This window comes from Chiloscyllium punctatum, chromosome 38 (genome assembly GCF_047496795.1).
Source record: "Chiloscyllium punctatum isolate Juve2018m chromosome 38, sChiPun1.3, whole genome shotgun sequence".
NCBI lineage: Eukaryota > Metazoa > Chordata > Chondrichthyes > Orectolobiformes > Hemiscylliidae > Chiloscyllium > Chiloscyllium punctatum.
In genome coordinates this window covers 8,565,727-8,585,489 of record NC_092776.1, presented here as the reverse complement: position 1 = coordinate 8,585,489, position 19,763 = coordinate 8,565,727, and the positions used below count along the sequence as shown (strand labels likewise).

General features: G+C 43.4%; 1 protein-coding gene across 4 annotated transcripts in view; it reads left to right on the top strand.

Annotated features, from left to right (window-relative positions):
- The window catches only part of hpse2 (heparanase 2), a 346,963-nt gene that overhangs the window by 122,514 nt on the left and 204,686 nt on the right, over positions 1 to 19,763 (top strand). For all 4 annotated transcript variants that reach the window (XM_072557115.1, XM_072557114.1, XM_072557116.1 and 1 more), the window contains one exon: positions 11,009 to 11,182. In XM_072557115.1, coding sequence (XP_072413216.1) covers positions 11,009 to 11,182 — 174 coding nt within the window. The remainder of the gene's footprint in view (positions 1 to 11,008; positions 11,183 to 19,763) is intronic.

Genomic DNA, 19,763 nt, shown 5'->3' with positions numbered 1-19,763 from the left:
CATTTAGCTCCGTGCTTCTGATACGCAAAATGATGAAGGGTATCCTCAAGGTGAAGAAGGGATTTTGTCTCCTCAAAAGAGCTGTGTGTTAGCCACTCCTACTAATACTGTCACGGACCAGGTGGATTTGGGTACGGGGACATTGATAAGGGCAAGCTCAAGAATGTCGATTGTTTAGCAAGTTGCCCCTAACTGTCAGAGTGAACTTGCCAACCAATCGGCACCTTTGTCTCCTTTAGTATGAATTGTTGAGATAGTTTGACATTTTGACATTTTTGCATTTGTCCTGATGAGTGCAAGATGAAAAGTGTTGACAAAATATCCCGCTTTCAGCGAGTTTCAGCTGCTTTGCCATTTTAGAAATTATGATTAGAAGAGATGTATCCGAATCATGCCTTGCTCCTTTTGCAATATGTCCCAGTGAGGTATAATAGGACATGGCTCAGTGAGTCTTCATTGAAGTATGAGAACAGGGAAGAGGAACAGCTTCCCACATGGCCCTTTTAGCAAGATATGTCTGATTATTAAATTAGTACACATCTTCAAAGGATCTTCAATCACTCTAGCCCCGAAAAACATTACGTTTGAGTTCATTTTAGAAGCTGCTGTAGTTTTAAGTTAGGAACTTATTTTCTCTAGACAGCAGAAATTATATTTTTTAAATTATCAAAACAATAGCAAATAATGGCTGCTGAAACCCTAGATGTTAACCTTGGATAGTTTAAAGGTAATGAGGGAAGTATCAACTTAACCACATCTGAAAGGGTTAACAGATGTGAATGCCAAGTTCAAAACTTGGCTGCCGATCTTCATACGAGAAAACTTGGGTGAATGAGAATTTGTATTTCAAGTGATCTAAGCCTTCAAAGCCTGATTATGATCCTATTACTTATCTGAAACCACTTACAGCCCTCGCAAGCAATAATCATGTGAGGGGTTGAAAATGTGCTGTTTGGAAACCAATACCAATTTCTACCCATGCAGTTTAACCTAAACCTTTGTCTTTTAAAATACTCTTTAATGAAGGTGAGGGCATCGCTGCAGGTCCAGCATTTGATGCTGTTCCTATTTGCCTTGGAACTGAGCAGCTTGCTTGGTTGTGTCTGTGGGCACTTAAGAGTCAGCCATGTTGCTATGGATCTGGAGTCACATGGCCACCGGGCAGGTGAGTTTGGCTGATTTCAATGGCTCATGATTCCAAATTTTATGAATTCAATTTAAATTCCACCATTATGAAGGGAAGACATAAGGTGGAAGCAGGGCAGTTATTTTCACTGGCGGGTGAAACGAGGACTAGGGGCATAGTCTCAAAATAAGGGGAAGCAGATATAGGCCTGAGCTGAGGAGACGCTTCTTCACCCAAAGGGTTATGAATCTGTGGAATTCCCTGCCCAGTGAAGCAGTTGAGGATACCTCGTTGAATGTTTTTAAGGAAAAGATAGTATTTTGAATGGTAGAGGAATTAAGGGTTATGGTGAATGGGCGGGCAAGTGGAGCTGAGTCCTCAAAAAGATGTGCTGTGATCTTACTGAATGATGGAGCAGGCTCGATAGGCCAGATGGCCTACTCCTGCTCCTTGCGTTCTCAGGTTCATTGGCCTTGCTGGAATTCAAACCCATGTCCCAGACAATTGGCCTCACCTTTGTGATTACTGAGTCCAGGGACATTGTCACTGCACCATCATCTCCTCGTGCTGGCCCAATAGCGGAAAGGCAGCTCTCGGTCAACCCACCCACTGGGACATTCTGCAAGTGTGAGGCATTGGAGCTCTTGTGGTGTAGTGGTAATGTCCCCACCTTGAAGGTAGGAGGCCTAGGTATAGGTCCCACCTCCTCCAGAGGTGTGTAGGAATTGGTTGATTAGCAAATATTTATTTCCCCCCAACAAAAAAAATTGAGTATCCCACTATTAATTTTCATGCTTGTAGATATGTTGTGTATTAACATATCTACCAGTATGAACCTTGATGCTATTATAGAGCTCATGAGTAAGTAAAACCTGAATCTGGATTGTGTGGCTTATAGGTAAAGATATTAACACTGCACCACAAGAGACCCTTGTGTTACTGGCTTGCACTTAGCATGACATAATTCATAGCCAGGAGGTCTAGATTCAAGTCCCACCTACTCCAGAAATTTGTAAGAATGTCTCTGAACAGTTTGATCAAAAAATTTCCAATGAAGAGTATCCATTGGACCCTTGTGGCATGGTGATCATGCTTCCCATATCTGAGGCAGGAGGTCTGAGTTCAAATACCATCTGCTTCAGAGAGAGAGCATATAATGTCTGAACAGGTTGCTTTACAAAAAAATTTGGAAGAGCCCAACTGAGTTAATCTTTAATACCTAGCTCCCCTAGCAGATTGCAGTCCCCTGACTGTGAATCATTGATAATCATTGTCCTAAAGCATCAATTAAACATTTTGCTATTGGTATTGATTCAATTCTTTGAATTTCAAATTATAGGCAAGAATAATAAGACAAATTGCAAATTTATTTATCAAGCGAGATGGCATTAAAATGTGAAGAATTGCATTTATCTAGCCCACATCAATCTCTCATATTGCAAAGCATTTAGGATAGAATAAATTATTTTGGAATGTAGTGACTGTTCTTATTTGTCCCAATGTAGCAATGAATTCTAGGAGGTGAAGTGGCTTCAGTATAAGTTCCTCCTGTATGCTGCAGCAGACATCAGATCCAGCCTATATCGATAGGCTGACTATACTATTCTTTGCAGCTCTACCTTATGAAAGGACGTATTCTTCAGTGAGTAGCACGTTCAAACCATGAAGGTAGAATATTTCATTTTAGGACTAGGATCCCAACATTTGAATGAAATGGGGTTTCTGATTGAACCGTGTTGTCTAGTCAACCGACAATGATTTCCCCTGAATTGACTTGAAGGTGGACACTGCCTTCAATTGAGGACAGGGGTTGGGTTCTCGAGGTTAGAGGGTGGAGCTACAGCCTACAATGAAAGGGTTATAGAAACTAAGAGAACCTGTCCATCTTGAGGTATAACTCTCACCATTTTAGAACTGACCCAGCCACAACCAGAGTATGGTGTCCAATTCAGGATACCACATTTTAGGAACGATAGGAAGACTTTCGAGTGGGGGGAGCAGTACTAAAATGAGAATGGATCCAGGGACTTCAATCCCATGAATAGACTGGAGAAGCTGGGTTTGGGGACCAGGAGATGGAGAGGAGCTTTGCTCAAGGAGTTTCAAATCATAAGGGATTTAGAGAGAATAGACAGAGAGAAATGGTTTCCATTGGAGCAAGAATTAAGAGCAAGGGCAAACAGATATTGGGTGATTGACAAAACAACTGAAGATGAAATGAGGAAAATATTTACTTCCGCCGTGCATCTGAATTTAGTGTGTGATGGAGCCAGATTCAACCCTGGATTTTCAAAAAGAATTGGTGAATTATCTGAAGAGGAATGATTTGCAATTGGAAAAGAAGTGGGCAAGAATGAAATTCCTCTTGCATAGACATAGCGTGGGCTAAATGACTCTGTGTACTAAACATTTTGTGATTGTGTGTATGGCCTTTGAATAATGGCATCAACAACTAGTGAAGGTGAAGCAATACTTAACCTTCACTTTGCGCAATCTAATTTACTGCATTCACTTCTCACAATGTGCTCTCCTCGACTTTGGGGAAATGAAGCGTAGACTGGGTGACCACTTTGCAGAACACCTACATTCTGTCCACAAAAGCTTCCTGAGTCTCCAATTGCCTGCCATTTTAATGCATCACCTTGTTCCCTGGCCAATATCTCTGTCTCATGTTTCCTGCAGTGCTCCTGTGAAGCTCAGTGTAAGCTGAAAGAACAGCACCTCATTTTCCACTTGGAAATGGGACAGCGGCCTAGTGGTATAGTATTAAAGCGCTTAGATGGAGAGGAATTTGTTAAGTATCTGTGAGAAAATTTTCTGATTCGATATGTGGATGTACCTACCAGAGAAGGTGCAAGACTTGACCTCCTCTTGGGAAATAAGGCAGGGCAGGTGACTGAAACATCGAGTCTCCAGCTCCTCGGATGCTGCCTGACCTGCTGTGCTTTTCCAGCGCCACACTCTCGACTCTGATCTCAAGCATCTGCAGTCTACACTTTCTCCCAGGTGACTGAGGTGACAATAGGGGAGCACTTTGTGTCTAGTGACCATAATTCTATTAGTTTTACGATAGTGATGGAAAAGGAAAGACTGGATCTAAAAATTAAAGTTCTAAATTTGAAAAAGGCAAATTATTAGGCAAGAAGTTTTAAAAGTTGATGGGGTGGGGGGTGCGGATTTTCGCAGGTAAAGGGATGACTGGAAAATGGGAAGCCTTCAGAAATGAGGTAAGGATAGTCCAGAGATAGTATGTTCCTGTTAGGGTGAAGGGCACGGCTGGTAGGTATAAGGAATACTGGATGATGAGTGAAATTGATGAAAAATAAGAAGGAAGCAAATGTCAGATTTAACAACAGGGATCAATTGAATCCCTAGAAAAGTGTAAAGGCAATAGGAGGATACACAAGAGGTAAATCAGGAGGGTAAAAGGGGGACATGAGATAGCTTGGGAAAATAGGGTTGAGCAGAATCCAAAGGGTTTTTATAAATACATCAAGGACAAAAGAGTAATGCGAGAGAGAATAAGGGCTCCTTAAAGATCAGCAAGGTGTGGAACTGCGGGAGATGGGTGAGATAGTAAATGAGTATTTTGCATCAGTGTTTACTGTGGGGAAGGATATAGGATATCGAGAATGTGGGGAAATAGTATCGACATTTTGAAAAAAATGTCCATATTATAGAGGTGGAGGTGCTGGATGGCTTAAAACGCACTAAAGTGGATAAATCCCCAGGACCTGATCAGGTGTACCCTAGAACTCTGTGGGAAGATGGGAAGTGATTACTGGGTACCTTGCTGAAATATTTGAATAGTTGATAGTCACAGGTAAGGTGCCGGAAGACTGGAGTTTGGCTTACTTGGTGCCACTATTTAAGTAAGGTGGTAAGGAAAAGCCAGGGAACTATGGATGGATGAGCCTGACATCAGTGGTGGGCAAATTGTTGGGACAGGAACAGGATTTTCATGTATTTTGGAAAACAAGGACTGATTAGGGATAGCTAGCGTAGATTTGTGTGTGAGAAATTGTGTCTCACAAACTTGATTGAGTTTTTGAAGAAATAACAAAGAGGATTGATGAAGGTAGAGTGGTGAATGTGATCTATATGGACTTCAGTAAGGCGTTCAACAAGATTCCCCATGGGAGACTGGCCACCCCAAGGTTAGATCACATGGAATACAGGGAGATCAAGCCATTTGGATATAGAACTGGCTCAAGGGTAGAAGGGTGGTGGTGGAGGGTTGCTTTTCAGACTGGAGGCCTGTGACCATTGGAGTGCCACAAGCATGGTGCTGGGTCCACTATTTTTCATCATTTATATAAATAAAATGGATGTGAACATAGGAAGTATAGTTAGTAAGTTTGCAGAAGACACCAAAATTGGAGGTGTAGTGGACAGTGAAGAAGGTTACCCCAGAATACAATGGGACCTTGATCAGATGGACCAATGAGCTGAGAAATGGCAGATGGAGTTTAATTTAGATAAATGTGAGGTGCTGCATTTTGGAAAGGCAAATCAGGGCAGGGCTTATACATTTAATGGTAAGGTCCTGGGGAGTGTTGCTGTACAAAGAGACCTTGGAGAGCAGATTCATAGCTCCTTGAAAGTGGATTCCCAGTTATGATTTGGAGATGCCGGTGTTGGACTCAGGTGTACAAAGTTAAAACTCACACAACACCAGGTTATAATCCAACAGGTTTAATTGGAAGCACACTAGCTTTCGGAGCGCAGTCCTTCATCAGGTTCATCACAACCACCTGATGAAGAAATGGCGCTCCGAAAGCTAGTGCTATCAATTAAACCTGTTGGACTATAACCTGGTGTTGTGTGATTTTTAACTTTGATTCCCAGTTAGATAGGGTCGTGAAGAAGGTATTTGGTATGCTCCCCATTATTGGTCAGACCTTTCTGTATAGGAGTTGAGAGGTCATGTTGTGGACATTGGTTAGGCTATGTACAGGTCATGTACAGGACATCGGTTAGGCTACTTCTAGAATATTGTGTGCTATTCTGGTCTCCGTGGTATAGGAAGGCTGGGGACGTGACCTTATAGAGGTTTATAAAATCATGAAGGGCATGGATAGGATGAATAGTCAAGATCTTTCTCCTGGAATGTGGGAGTCCAAAACTAGAGGCCATAGGACAAAGGTGAGAGGGGGAAGGTTTAAAAGGGGCCTAAGGGACAATTTTTTTCTTGAAGAGATTGGTGCATGTATATAATGAGGAAGTGGTGGAGGCTGGTACAATGACAACATTTAAAAGGCATCTGGATGGGTATATGAAGATGAAGGATTTAGAGGGATTTGGGCCAAATGGTGTAAAATGGGACTAGATTAATTTAGCGTATCTGGTTGGCATGGAGGAGTTGGAGCGAAGGGTCTGTTTCTGTGTTGTACATCTCTATGACTCAATAATTTCAACAATGTTAGGGCTTGACGCACTTTCTCCCATCTCTTTACCCCAACACCAGGCCTGTTGTCACATGGTCTATTACACAATTCCCATGAATTGTTCCCATTAGTAGTTATCCATCCTTCAAGGCTGATTGCTATCCATTCCTTTGTCTGTCCTAATGTTCTTCTCTCTCTTTAGGCTCTATCTCCACCTATTGTTTGCTCCTTATCCCCTGCCCCTACCCTGAATTCTGCATAAACTACAACCTTTTCATTCGTCACAGTCAGTTCTGAGGAAGGGAGACAGGACCCGATTTCTCTCCACAGATGCTGCCAGACCTGCTGAGATTTTCCAACAATCTCTGGTTTTGTTGTCAACAATTCGTGTTCTTTTTGAATGGAGCTGCAGTTTTTTCATTATGAAAGTTCACGTTTCTAGGGATCATGACATTCCTGAAGAGCAAACGTCATCAGAGTAAACAAACAAAAGAAAATATGTGACTTTTCAGAGTAAAATTGCTGCGGATTTGCATGTGGCTGGTAGAGTTACTGTTGATTTGGTAATGATTTTTTTTAACCTCCAACCCAGTTATTGGAGATGACTTGGTTCTTATGCAGGTACAAGGGAGAGATTTACTGCACTAAAGGTCTTGAAATCATTTTCAGGCATTTTCAGGTCTGGATCATTAGTGATAAGTAAGGTTCTGTATTTTTAAAATGTCATCGTCTTGTGGGAGACAGTTGAGGTTTTGTCCTTTGGAGCCCAGCATTACAGCTGTCTGTTTACACTGTTGTGGTTTCAGTTATAGTCAATGACAGTTACATGGTATTTTTGCATCTGTGTTACTGGAACCAGGATTTTCTCACAAACAAGGAGATCAATCTGAAGGAGTTGTCTTGACAAATATTCTTAAGTAAATAAACATGTTTCACGTCACACAGTACCTTGGCTCATTAAGCAATTATCATTCATCTGTGTTAGTAATGGTGCAGGCATAGAGCAATATGTGATAGTCAAACAGCTGCTAAGCAAAGGCAGGGCCAGTGTCAGCCCAGCACAATACATACAGTCGAAAAGTGTGTCACTGGAAGAGCACAAAAGGTCAAGCAGCATCCGAGGAGCAGGAGAGTCGACATTTCAGGCACAAGCCCTTCATCAGGAATGTGGAGGGGGAAGGGGGCTGAGAGATAAATCGAGAGGTGGGACTTGGGGGTAGGTAGCTGGGGGACTGATTGATCGCTCAGTGGGGAGGGTGTAATGGATAGGTGGGAAGAAAGATGGACAGGTGGAACAGGTCAGGAGGGTGATGCCAGGTTGGAGGGTTGGATCTGGAATGATGGGACATTTGGAATCTAGTAAAGTCGATGCTGATGCTATGTGTTTGAAGGGTCTCAAGGTGGAAGATGAGGCATTCTTCCTCCAGTTGGCGGGTGGCTTGGATTTGGCGGTGGAGGCCCAGGATTTGTCCTTGAGGCAGTGGGAGGAGGAATTGAAGTGGTCGGCTACAGGGCAGTGGGGTTGTTTGGTGCGTGTGTTCCAGACATGTTCCCTGACGCACTCTGTGTGCATGATGTATAAGCCAGTACAGCATATAACAAATGTCAATGGCAGCACTGAATTGCCAGACCAATCAAGTTTAGCACCAGAGTTGCACTGGATTGCTCTCTCATAAGGGAGAACGAGAGAAAGGCAACTGGTGGGAGTTTAGGCCCAATAAGTCCACACCGACCCTCCGAAGAGTAACCCATCCAGTCTTATTTCCCTCTGACTAATGCACCTAACACTACGGGCAATTTAGCATGGCCAATTCACCTGACCTGCACATCTTTGTGATTGTGGGAGGAAACCGGAGCAAACCCACGCAGACACGGGGAGGATGTGCAAACTCCACACAGTCAGTCGCCCAAGGTGGGAATCAAAACCAGGTGCCTGGCACTGTGAGGCAGCAGTGCTAACCACTGAGCCACCGTGCCACCCAAGGCTCTCCATGCGTCAGGCAAAGGGAGAGGTTGAGGATGGGGATTGAACCCATACTGTTGTCATTATATTTCCAAGCAGCCATCCAGCTGACTGAGCTAACCCACCCCAACCTAACCAACTATTGATGTTTAGAGCAATAAGTTAGTCCTTCATCTCTCAGCTAACTCTTCACTAAAATGATCCAAAACTGAACGTACTTCCTTGATCCCCCTGTAACATTGTGCCTTTCCTGATTTTAATCACTCCATCACTATGCCTGTTTCAGCTTCCAGTGTCCCAAACTCTCCAAATCTCTCCCTAAATTCTCTCACTGCTATCATTAAGGTACTCCACTTATTTTAACAAGGTTTTGATTGTGTGTCCTAACATCACCTTATGTGAATTGATATTAAATTTTCTTTGATAATTCTCCGACAGAGCACTTTGGGACATTTCACTTGCCTTCGGTGTTTGACGTTCCTTTGCTCATTGGCGTAGTAACAAGACTGGAGCACTTTCAAACTATGCAATATTACATTGTCAATTCAACCCTAGTGATGTCATGACAACACACTCCCATTCATGGTCACATGTTATTCTGCCATGATGCCGCACTGCTATGTCAAATCACTGACCACAACTGTGGTTAACAACAGCTCGATGTTTCAAAGTGTTTTACTGCAACATTTTGGAACAAAATTTGACACTAAGGCATGAAAGGAGACATCAGGACACGTAGCTAAAAGCTTGTTCAAAAGGTTAGCTTTAAAGGAGCAGGTGAATCGACGTTTCGGGCATAAGCCCTTCATCAGGAATGAGGTTTGTGGGCCGGGGGGTCTTAGAGATAAATGGGAGGGGGTGGGGCTGGGGCGAAGGTAGCTGATAATGCGATAGGTAGATGAAGGTGGGCGAGAAGCATTCTCATTCGTATTGTCTGTGGTTTAGGAAAGATTAGACTCATTGGGCCAAGTGCATGTGGAGTGGTTTGGAAGATCCTTAGGCTATGGAAGGTGCTAAAGAAATGCAAGTTTTCCTAGTTCCTTGCTTTATGCATAAGCCGTGACTCCCTGCAAAAAAAGGGAAAATGAAAGAAAACAAAATCTAAAGCCAAGAAGGGCTGAATGTTAAAAACTAGTTCTAAAAAATGTACTGCAAATCTGGATTAGAAAGACACAGTTCCTTTCTTAACTACATCGGTGATGTTATAAATTGCACCCAACTTCATTGATGTGGTTATAATATTTTGAATTAACTGTGACACTTCTTCAACGGGACCAGCTTTAGATGATTTGGATTTCTGGTGCTCAAATATTTTTTCAAATCTTGGGAACCACTACTGAAAGGACAAAGACATTGACCCTAATATATTGACCCTGTGTATGCATCTCCAATATTGTTCCCAAGTATTATATTGAAAGGTTTGCCATTCTGATGAAGGGTCACTATACTCAAAAGTGTTAGCTTGCTGTCTCTCCATGGGTGCTGCCTGACCCACTGTGACCTGCAGGATTTTTTGATTTAAATACAGATTTCAACATCTGCAGTAATTTGCTCCTATATTGAAAACTGGTTGGATTGATATTGCACACTGCATTTTAATTACCATTAACTGTTATGTTATCAGTAAAGTCCATTGTATGTAATTTTTACAGAAGGTTTTATTTGGGGATAAATGGTGTATGCAAGGTGATAACTCCATTATCATCAAATTTTTCCAAATAAGCTGACTTTGTCCTGCTGTGTGTTTGAAGGGTTGTCCTAATAGCCCGTTGTGAATTTGGCAGAACATCTGTAAGAATCTCCCAGAAGAGATCGAGGTGCCACCTAGTCTTTTACTTGGAGTTCCAACCAACTTTCAGAGGAGGCGTTGGCCTACTGATATTGTCGTTGGACTGCTGACCCAGTTAATGTTCTGGGGACCCAGGCTTGAATCCCATCATGGCAGATGATGGAATGTGAATTCAATAAAAAAAAATGTGGATTTACTATCTAATGATGACCATGAGTCCATTGTTGGGAAAACCCCATCTAGTTCACTAATATCCTTTAGGGAAGGAAACTGCCATCCTTTCCTGGTCTGACCGACATATGAATCCAGACCTACAGCAATGTGGTTGGCTCTTGACTATCCTCTAGGCAATTAGGGATGAGCAGAGTCAAAAAGTGTGGTGCTGGAAAAGCACAGCAGGAGATGTAGCATCCGAGGAGCAAGAGAGTTGATGTTTTGAGCATAAGCTCTTCATTAGAAATGCCATCTGACCATCTGTGCATTTCCAGCACCACACTTTTTAACTCTGATCTCCAGCATCTGCAGTCCTCAGTGTTTCCTAGTCCAGGATGGGCAATAAATGCTGGCCAAGCCAGCGGGTGCCCTTCATTCCGTGAATGAATAAAGGTTTAAGAAAAGGTCATGGTTGCACTTCACATGCCCCTTCACACTACAGGTGCAGCCCTTCTCTCTGCAGGAATGTGTCGGATTGAATACTTGTTTCTCCATTGGCCGGATTTCAACTGTAGCTCGTTTTTACCCAGCCAGGTCTCTAGACAAACTCTACAACTTTGTCGAGTGCTCCGGCTTGCACCTGATTCTTGGCCTGAACGCCTTGCTGAGGAACCCCGACAACTCCTGGAACGGTTCCAGTGGCCTGAGTCTCCTCAAGTACTGTGCAGGCAAGAAGTACAACATCTCCTGGGAGCTTGGAAACGGTAAGTGAGCTTCTCCGCCCACTCAGCAATGTCAGCGGGAAGGCTAAAGGGCCTATCGAGAAGTCAGGGTTTCTAAAAACCAGACGGTGCTCAGATGTGGTGAGAGATAGTACTTCTGGAAAAGCGCAGCAGGTCGAACAGCATTCAAGGAGCAGGAAAATCAACATTTCAGGTAACTCCTCAGATGCTCTCTGACCTGCCGTGCTTTACCCAGCTCCACATCTATTGACTCTGGTTTCCAGCATCTGCAGTCCTTCCTGTCTCCGAGATGATTCTTCTGCTCATGGGGGTGATTAAATCTACCAGGTGGTCACCGATAAGTTGAAAGAAATTCCTTTTGTTAGGGAAGGATTACATCCTGGAAATTGCCTCAGCAGGGAGTCACATGGCATTGCAGGGGAAGCTAGTTGGTCGGAATGTCCTTTTTCTGTGTTCTGCATTCCACATCGTTCTTAGTAACATTAACACCTCATCCACAAGCAGCCACTCCTTCCACCATCAATGCTCAGTAGCAGTGGTGTGTACCATCTACAAGATTCAGTGCAGTAACTCAGCTAGGCTCCTTAGTCAGCCTCTTCCAAACCCACATCATTTCCATTTTAGAAGGACAAGGGCAACAGATACATGGGAACACCATCCTCTGCAAGTTCACCTCCAAGCCACTTGCCACCCCAACTTGGAAATATGCCACCCTTCCTACAGCGCCATTGGGACAAAATCCTGGAATTCCCTCCCTCAGGGCATTGTGGGTCAACCCACAGCACATGGACTGCAACGGTTCAAGGTGACTGCATCGCCACCTTCTCAAGGGGCAACTAGGGACACGGCATTAAATACTGACCCAGACAATAATACTCAGGTCCCACAAATGAATTAAACAAAATCTTTGGCTTTTAGGGGAGGCCACAGCATAGTGGTATTATCACTGGACTGTTATTCCAGAGATCCAGTTAATGTTCTGAAGACCCAGAACATGGCAAATGAGGGATTTTGAATTCAATAAAAAATCTGGAATTAGGAGTTTAATAATGACTATGAATCCATTATCGGAAAAAAAAAAATGTACTTCACTTTTGTCCTTTAGGGAAAGAAACTGGCATCCTTACCAGGTCTGGCTTCCATGGGAATCCAGACCCACAGCAATGTGGTTGACTCTTAACTGCTCTCTGGGCAATAAATACTGACCTAGCCAGTGATGCTGACATCCCGTGAAATAATAAAATTTAAAAACATGGCTTTGCTCTGGTATGAAGACTTTTCACTACCATTATCAACACAGACTGCAAACTGTAGCTTGGTATGATGTGACCTAACACACACTTGGGGAATGACAGCTATATTTTTGTGAGAGAGACCCAATGTAGTGTATCGGCCTCGGGTATAAAAGTTAATATAAATAAATCTCCCAGCCAACTAACCTTTGGAAACAGGAAATTTACTAATGTCAGCAGCTGGACCAGCTAAAAGCTAAGTCTGGAATCTTAAAATGTGCGTTGCAGGCTTCAGTATTCATTCTGAAATGTGGATAATTTTAACCAAGGGGAACTTTGCAGTATCATTGCTTAGAAGATGGCACGGATGAGGTACAGTCCACAGTTGATTGGATTGTGGAAGATTGGACTCATTGGATCAAATGTTTATTCCATTTGTCCTTAGATACAGGAGTGTATCATTACCCTGAAGGGCATTCCCATTGAAAGAAAAGAATAAAGAGTGCTGATAATACAGTGGTGTGCAGGGAGACTTGGCAAATATTCATATTTCTCACATGACCAGTCTACACCTATAAATGTACATGTGACCATATCAATCTGGAGAAGGAGCAGGTCATTTGACACTTGAGCCTATTCTGCCATTCAAAAAGATCATGGCTGCTCTGATTGTGACGTCAACTTTATAGTGCTGTCTACCCATCTTGACCTTTGACTCAGTTAGTCAAGTATCTACCTATTCAATAACCCTCACCTCTACCGCAGTCTGGGGAAGAGAGTCTGAGGACATGTAATTCTCTGAGGAAAAAAAAAGGTTCTCTGTCTTTCATGAGGATCCCTCATTTCTAGACGGTGTCCCTTGTAAAAAGGGAAATATCTTTTCAGCATCCATCCTATCAAATCCTCTTAGGACCTTCAACTTCTCAATAGGATGACCACTTATTCTACTGAACCCCAATGGATACAGGTCCAATCCATTCAATTGCTCCTGGTAAGGTAACTCCCACATACTAGGTATCGGTCCAGTGAACCTTCTCTGAATTGCTTCACCTGCATTTATATCCTTTCTTAGAGAAGGAGATCATGTGGACACAGATCCTGGATGTGGTCTGCGCAATGCCTTGCAGCAAGACATTTCATCTTTTATATTCCCTTGGAATAAACAACAACAATCCATTTGCCATCCTAATCTATCTGTTTACCAACTTTAAGTGATTCATGTCACTACACCCAGATCCCTCTGTACCTCAGAGTTCTGCCATCTCCTGCCATTTAAATAATATGCTGGTTTACTGTTTTTCCCGCTAAAATGGACAGTTTCACATCTTCCTGTACTACATACCATCTGTCATTTGACTTATTCTATCTCTATCCCTTTGCAGACTCCTTATCCCCTCTTCACGACTTACTTTCCACATATCTTTGTATCATAATCAAACTTAACAGCCATTTGGTGCCCTCGCCCAAGTTACTCATTTAATTTTAAATAGTTGAGGCCCAGTAATGATCTCTGTGGTGCACCATTAGTCACATCTTGCTAACCCAACAATGGCCACCAGGCGAGCAATCCAAGATCCCAAGCTAAGTCTGTGAGCACAGATGGTGCAATTTGGATTAATGAAAATCTGGTATTAAATGCTTGCCTAATGGTGACCACATGACCATTATTGATTGTTGTAAAATCTTGTCTGGGTCACCACTGTCAACTGTGGAAGTAAATATTTCATCTTACAGGTCTGGCCTACATATAACTCGAGACATCGAGCAACGTGGTTGATACTTAACTGCCCTCTGAAATCGCCCTAGCAAATCAATCAGTTCTGATGGCAACAAGGGGTGAGCAATAATGATGAAGCCCTTCCTGATGAAGGGCTTTTGCCTGAAACATCGATTTTCCTGCTCCTCGGATGCTGCCTGACCTGCTGTGCATTTCCAGCACCACTCTAATCTAGACTCTGATCTCCAGCATCTGCAGTCCTCACTTTCACGAGCAATAAATGTTGGCCCATCCAGTGATGCTTGTACCTCATGTATGAATATTAAAAAACAATATATGCCTATTGTTTGTTCCCTGTTAGCTGCCCGGTCATTTACCATATTACCTCCTACACCATGAGCTGTTGTTTTGAGTAGTAACCTTTGACCTAACACCCTGTTAAATGTGTTCTGAAAATCTAAGTACAACACATCTGCAAGGTACCCCCCTCCCCTTATCCATGTTCTTCAGAGGACTCCAATGGGTTAGTCAAATGTGAGTATGCTTTCACAAAACTGTGTCGACTCCCAATGATTGCATTGGGAGTTTCGAAGTCCCCTGCTAGATTTGCCTTATGACTAGATTCCAACATTTTCCCTGTGACAATACTAAGCTGACTGAACTGTAGTTTCCTGTTGTCCGTCTCCTTCTTTTCTTGAATAGAGGTGTCACAGTCACTGTTTTCCAATCCAATTGGACAATTCCAGAATTGAGGAAAGTTTGGATAATGTAAACAAATGCATCAATTATTTTAGCAACCGCTGCTTTTAAGACCCTAGGATGATGTCATCAGGCCCTGGGGACTTCTCTGTTTTTAGTTTTAATATTTGCTTCTAGATTCTATTATAGATGACTTTGTAACTATTCTGGAGTACCAAGGCAAGGCCTATTTAGGTAGAAAATTCTGGTTGGATTGTAATCCTGAAAACTTGAGCACATGACATCCTGACTCCCATTACTTACCCTCTCACTGCTGCTTTTGCTCTATAAACTATCTGTCTCCAAAGAAAGCTAACTTCCCAAACCATACTGGGGATGGGAGGGGGTAGGTTAACTCTTTCCTTATTCCACTCCCTACAACATTTGAATTTAAAAGGAAGGTGACGTTGCCAATTTATATAACTAGCTCAATCATGATCTTACTGAAGGGAGAGCAGGTACACGGGGCCAATAAGACTGCTCCTGTCCCTATTCCTTATGGGTCTTATGGATAATCTCAATGTAAAACCTGAAATTTTCACTTGCACCATAATTCACCATCACATTGGGGAAAAGCTTCAAGAAATGGATGAACAAGGTTAACCCAGAAAGAAGCGGCATGATATTTTAGAGTGCTGCAAAATCAGAAATTGCTAGAAAAACTTAGCAGGTGTGTGGACAGAGAAAGCAGAGTTAACATTTTGAGATCTAAGGAAGGGTCACTCCACAGATGCTGCTGAGCGTTTCCAGCAATTTCTGATTTTGTCTCTTTACCGTTTGGGAGTTTCGAAGCCCCCTGCTACATCTTCGGTACTGATTGTAGCTAGGAAGAGCTTGGTGTATATGCTAGAGAAGGTTGGGGGGGAAGAAAGAAGGAAGAGATGGAGCCCAGATAGAGAGAGCAACAGTTGGACAGACAAAGGAATGAGTAGAGGTCAGTCTGGGAGAATCAATATCTGCTGATGGGGACAGTGGGTTGCTTGTGGTAGCAGCCCATATGATGACAAGGCATGGTGTGTGGGGGATGGGGTAAGGACATGGGAGAAGGTGTTCAGGCCCTAAAATTATTGAACGTGACGTTGAGACCAGAAGGCTGCAGAGTCCCCGAGCGGAAAATGTGGTGTTGTTCTTCCAGCTTGCCCTGTTGCTGTTAGATATTAGCGCTAACTTGGACTGCGTGTGACAGCAAAGTGCATGCAGCATGCACACCCGCTGTGTCGATTTCACGCACACAAACACTGATGTTTTAATCAAAGCAGAACCATTCTGATTTTATGTATGTGCTGTTAGATTGACAAGTTTAATGGCAAACTTGTGGGCATGCTGGCTAATGCTCCACCAATTTGTCTGCATTGATGAGACATTACATCTGTTTGTGGTCTTGGAGTCGATACAGGGACACACCAGATTAGACTGAGCGATTTTACACTGCAAACGCGTTCTGGCCTCTCCGAAAGGTCACAGCTGAAAGCTGGGCGGTCGGGCGGTGGTGGTGTTGATAGGGGGTGGGGGGGAGGGGAGCGCAATACAAATACTCTCTGGGCTAACAATGACTAATGCGCAAAATGTGGTAAAACGTTTTGAGGAAGGGATTTTTTTAATGCTCTGATGATCAGACGCCAGCGAGAAATGGAAGGTTCCTGGGAGTTTAAGTTGCACCAGTTCACTGAAAGCCTTCAGCGTAATCTGTTCATTCTAAAATACTCAGATTTGCTTAGAAGAGTGACAAAGTAAACAGAAATCTTCCGACTGAGCACACCAGGCCCTCTTTACTACTGCTGACTTGTATTAATAATTGCTACAATTCCTACAGTGCAGATAGAGCTCATTCAGCCCATCAGGTCTGCACCAATCATCTGACGAGCATTCCGTCCATCCCATCAACACTACATTCCCATTGGTTAACCCACCCAGCCTGCACATCCCTGGACACTATGGGGCAATTTAGCATGGCCAATCCAGCCAACCATTATATCGTTGGACTGTGGAAGGAACTGTGCAGACACGGGGAGACTGTGCAAACTCCTCACAGACATTCATCTGAGGCTGGAATTGAACCCTGGTCCCTGGTGCTGTGAGGCTGCAGTGCTAACCACTGTGCCGCCGTACCAATGGCTAACAACTAGCTGTATTACTGTATTAATAATCAGTTGCCTACAGTTGGTAAAGAGGCCCAGCCTTGATACTTAAGCAATTTGAGCAAAGGAATAGGTGCAGGTCATTTAGTTTCTGAAGTCCTTCAGTTCATGGCTGAATTGTATCAGAATTCCATCTAACAGTCTATCGGAAAAGGCACACCTCGTTTTGCTCCATGCAGTGACACTTCTGTCAAACAACAGTGCGCTTGATCTTTGGAATATATTTATTTTAAAGGGTGAGTGCAGATAATTGTCATCTGGAAGAAAAGATTCAGCTGAAGAATGGCATTTCATAGCATGGCCTGGCTTAATATCTCTCGGGTGTTCGATGTAGAATACTGGGAGGATATTTTTACACGTCTCAGACATTTCACTTTATCTCTCGGTGCCCAGCACTGACAGATTGAACCCCTTCAAGTTACACAGCCTTGGGGTCTCAGTAGTCTGTCACATTTGGAATGGAATAGGTGTCAATTACAACCAGGTATATTCCTGCCATGCCCTGGGCAAGGTGAGGGAGGGGGTTTTGGTGGTGTGCAGTTGGCAAGAGTGGGAGGGGAGGAGGAGAGAGGTGGGTTCACAGTGACCTTCTGCAATAGTTGGAAAATGAGAAAAGAGACTCTCATTGCCATTGTGAAAAGATCAACGTCAGGTTTAATCCATTTCAAATGTTGCACAGAAAGAGAGATTCACTGTTTTTCAGTGTCCTATTCTGAGCAGCTTAACACATTGTATGGGGCATTTTCCTTCTGTTACATCCCGTGTATTGGACCATGTTGATGCAACATGTAGAGAATAGTTTGGAAAGAATTACAGACCCACGAAGGAGACACCGGATTTGTAGAATTCCCACAGCAAGGTAGCAGGCCATTCAACCCATTGAGTCCACACCGACCCTCTGAAGAGCATCCCGCCCACACCCACCCCATCCCGGTAACCCTGCATTCCCAGTGGCAAATTCATCTAGTCTAAACCTCTGTGGATACTACAGGGCAATTTAGCATGGCACAAATTCTGATGAAGAGCTTATGCCCAAAACGTTGATTCTCCTGCTCCTCGGATGCTGCCTGACCGGCTGTGCTTTTCCAGCACCACACTCTCGACTCTGATCTCCGGCATCTGCAGTCCTGAAATCCTCCCAATCCACCAAACCAGTATATTGTTGGACTGTGGGAGGAAGCCAGAGCACCTGGAGGAAACCCACGCAGACACAGGGAGAATATGCAAAGTACACACAGACAGTTGTCCGAGGGTAGAATAGGGCCCAGGTCCCTGGCGGTGTGAGGCAGCAGTGCTGAACCCCTGTGTTGCCCCAGTTGATTGCCCATCTATAAATGGAGTTGAAAATCAGGAAAATTCTTGTGTCTTGTCTGTGATCCTCTTATTCTGAATTACTTTATTGCACCCAAGCTCAAAGACAGTGAATTTAACCTCTTTCTCCATGTTCTGACCATTACAATCCAGATCATTCCATCACCACAACATCCATTGGCTTCTTCCTGATTGTTGAGAATGGTGGTGTTATAGAATCCCTGCAGTGTGGAAACAGGCCATTTGGCCCAACAAGTCCACACTGACCATCTGAAGAGTAACCCACCCAGACCCATTCCCCTATCCTATTACTCTATAATTACCTCTGACTAATGCACCTAACCTACACTTCCCTGAACATTATGGGCAATTTAGTATGGCCAATTCACCTAAGCTTTATATCTTTGGACTGTGGGATAAACTAGAGCACCCAGAGGAAACCCATGCAGACAGAGGGAGAATGTGCAAACTCCACACAAATAGCTGCTCGTGGCTGGCATTGAACCCACCCTGGCACTGTGAGGCAGCAGTGCTAACCTGTCTAATCTGTCAAGGGATCATACAGGGAATTTTTGGAAACACTGCAGCAGATACACATCGGATATAACCATCAACTTTCATGAGACTATGAAAAGCTCAAAAAGAACAAATTGAGAAATAATTCCTTCTCACGAAGGATATGGAAAATCCTTCCCTGAAAATAAATGCAACTCTTCATTCTGCAATTAGCATAACTTGTGCATTATTGAAGGTTCTAAATGCATTTATAGATAGCTAACTCTAGATGGAGGGTGAAGGGATCCAAGGTTCTTTTAATTTGTTCTTTCATGGGATGGCAAGGGCAGAATTTGATGCTAATTCCTAATTGTCCTTCAGCTGAGTGGCTTGCTAGAACCATTTCAGACAGTAGTTAAAGGGCCATTGGTGTAGCTCTGGTGTTGCATAGACACCAGACTGAGTAGCAATCCTAAAAGTTCGATAGTCAGTTATAGCTTAATTGGTTTCTGATCAAGAGTTTTTCATTGAATTGCACAGTATGGGAGAGCCCCTTTGGCTTATCTAATCCATTCGGCACATTGAATTTGCTCTCCCTTTCAACAATTCAACCTTTCAAACCCTTTCTCTTGCCTTCTCCCTATAACCCTTACTAATCAAGAACCTATCTATTTCTGTCTTAAATACACTCAGTAACTTGGCCTCCACAGCTCTCTGTGGCAATGAGTTCCATGGATTCACCACCATGGAAGAAGTTCCTCCTCATCTCAGTTCTAAAGGCCATTCAACCCATTGAGTCCACACCGACCCTTTGAAGAGCATCCCACCCACACCCACCCCGTCTCAGTAATCCTGCATTCCCAATGGCCAATCCATCTAGTCTAAACCTCCGTGGATACTACAGTGCAATTTAGCATGGCCCAAATCCTGATGAAGAGCTTATGCCCAAAACGTCGATTCTCCTGCTCTTC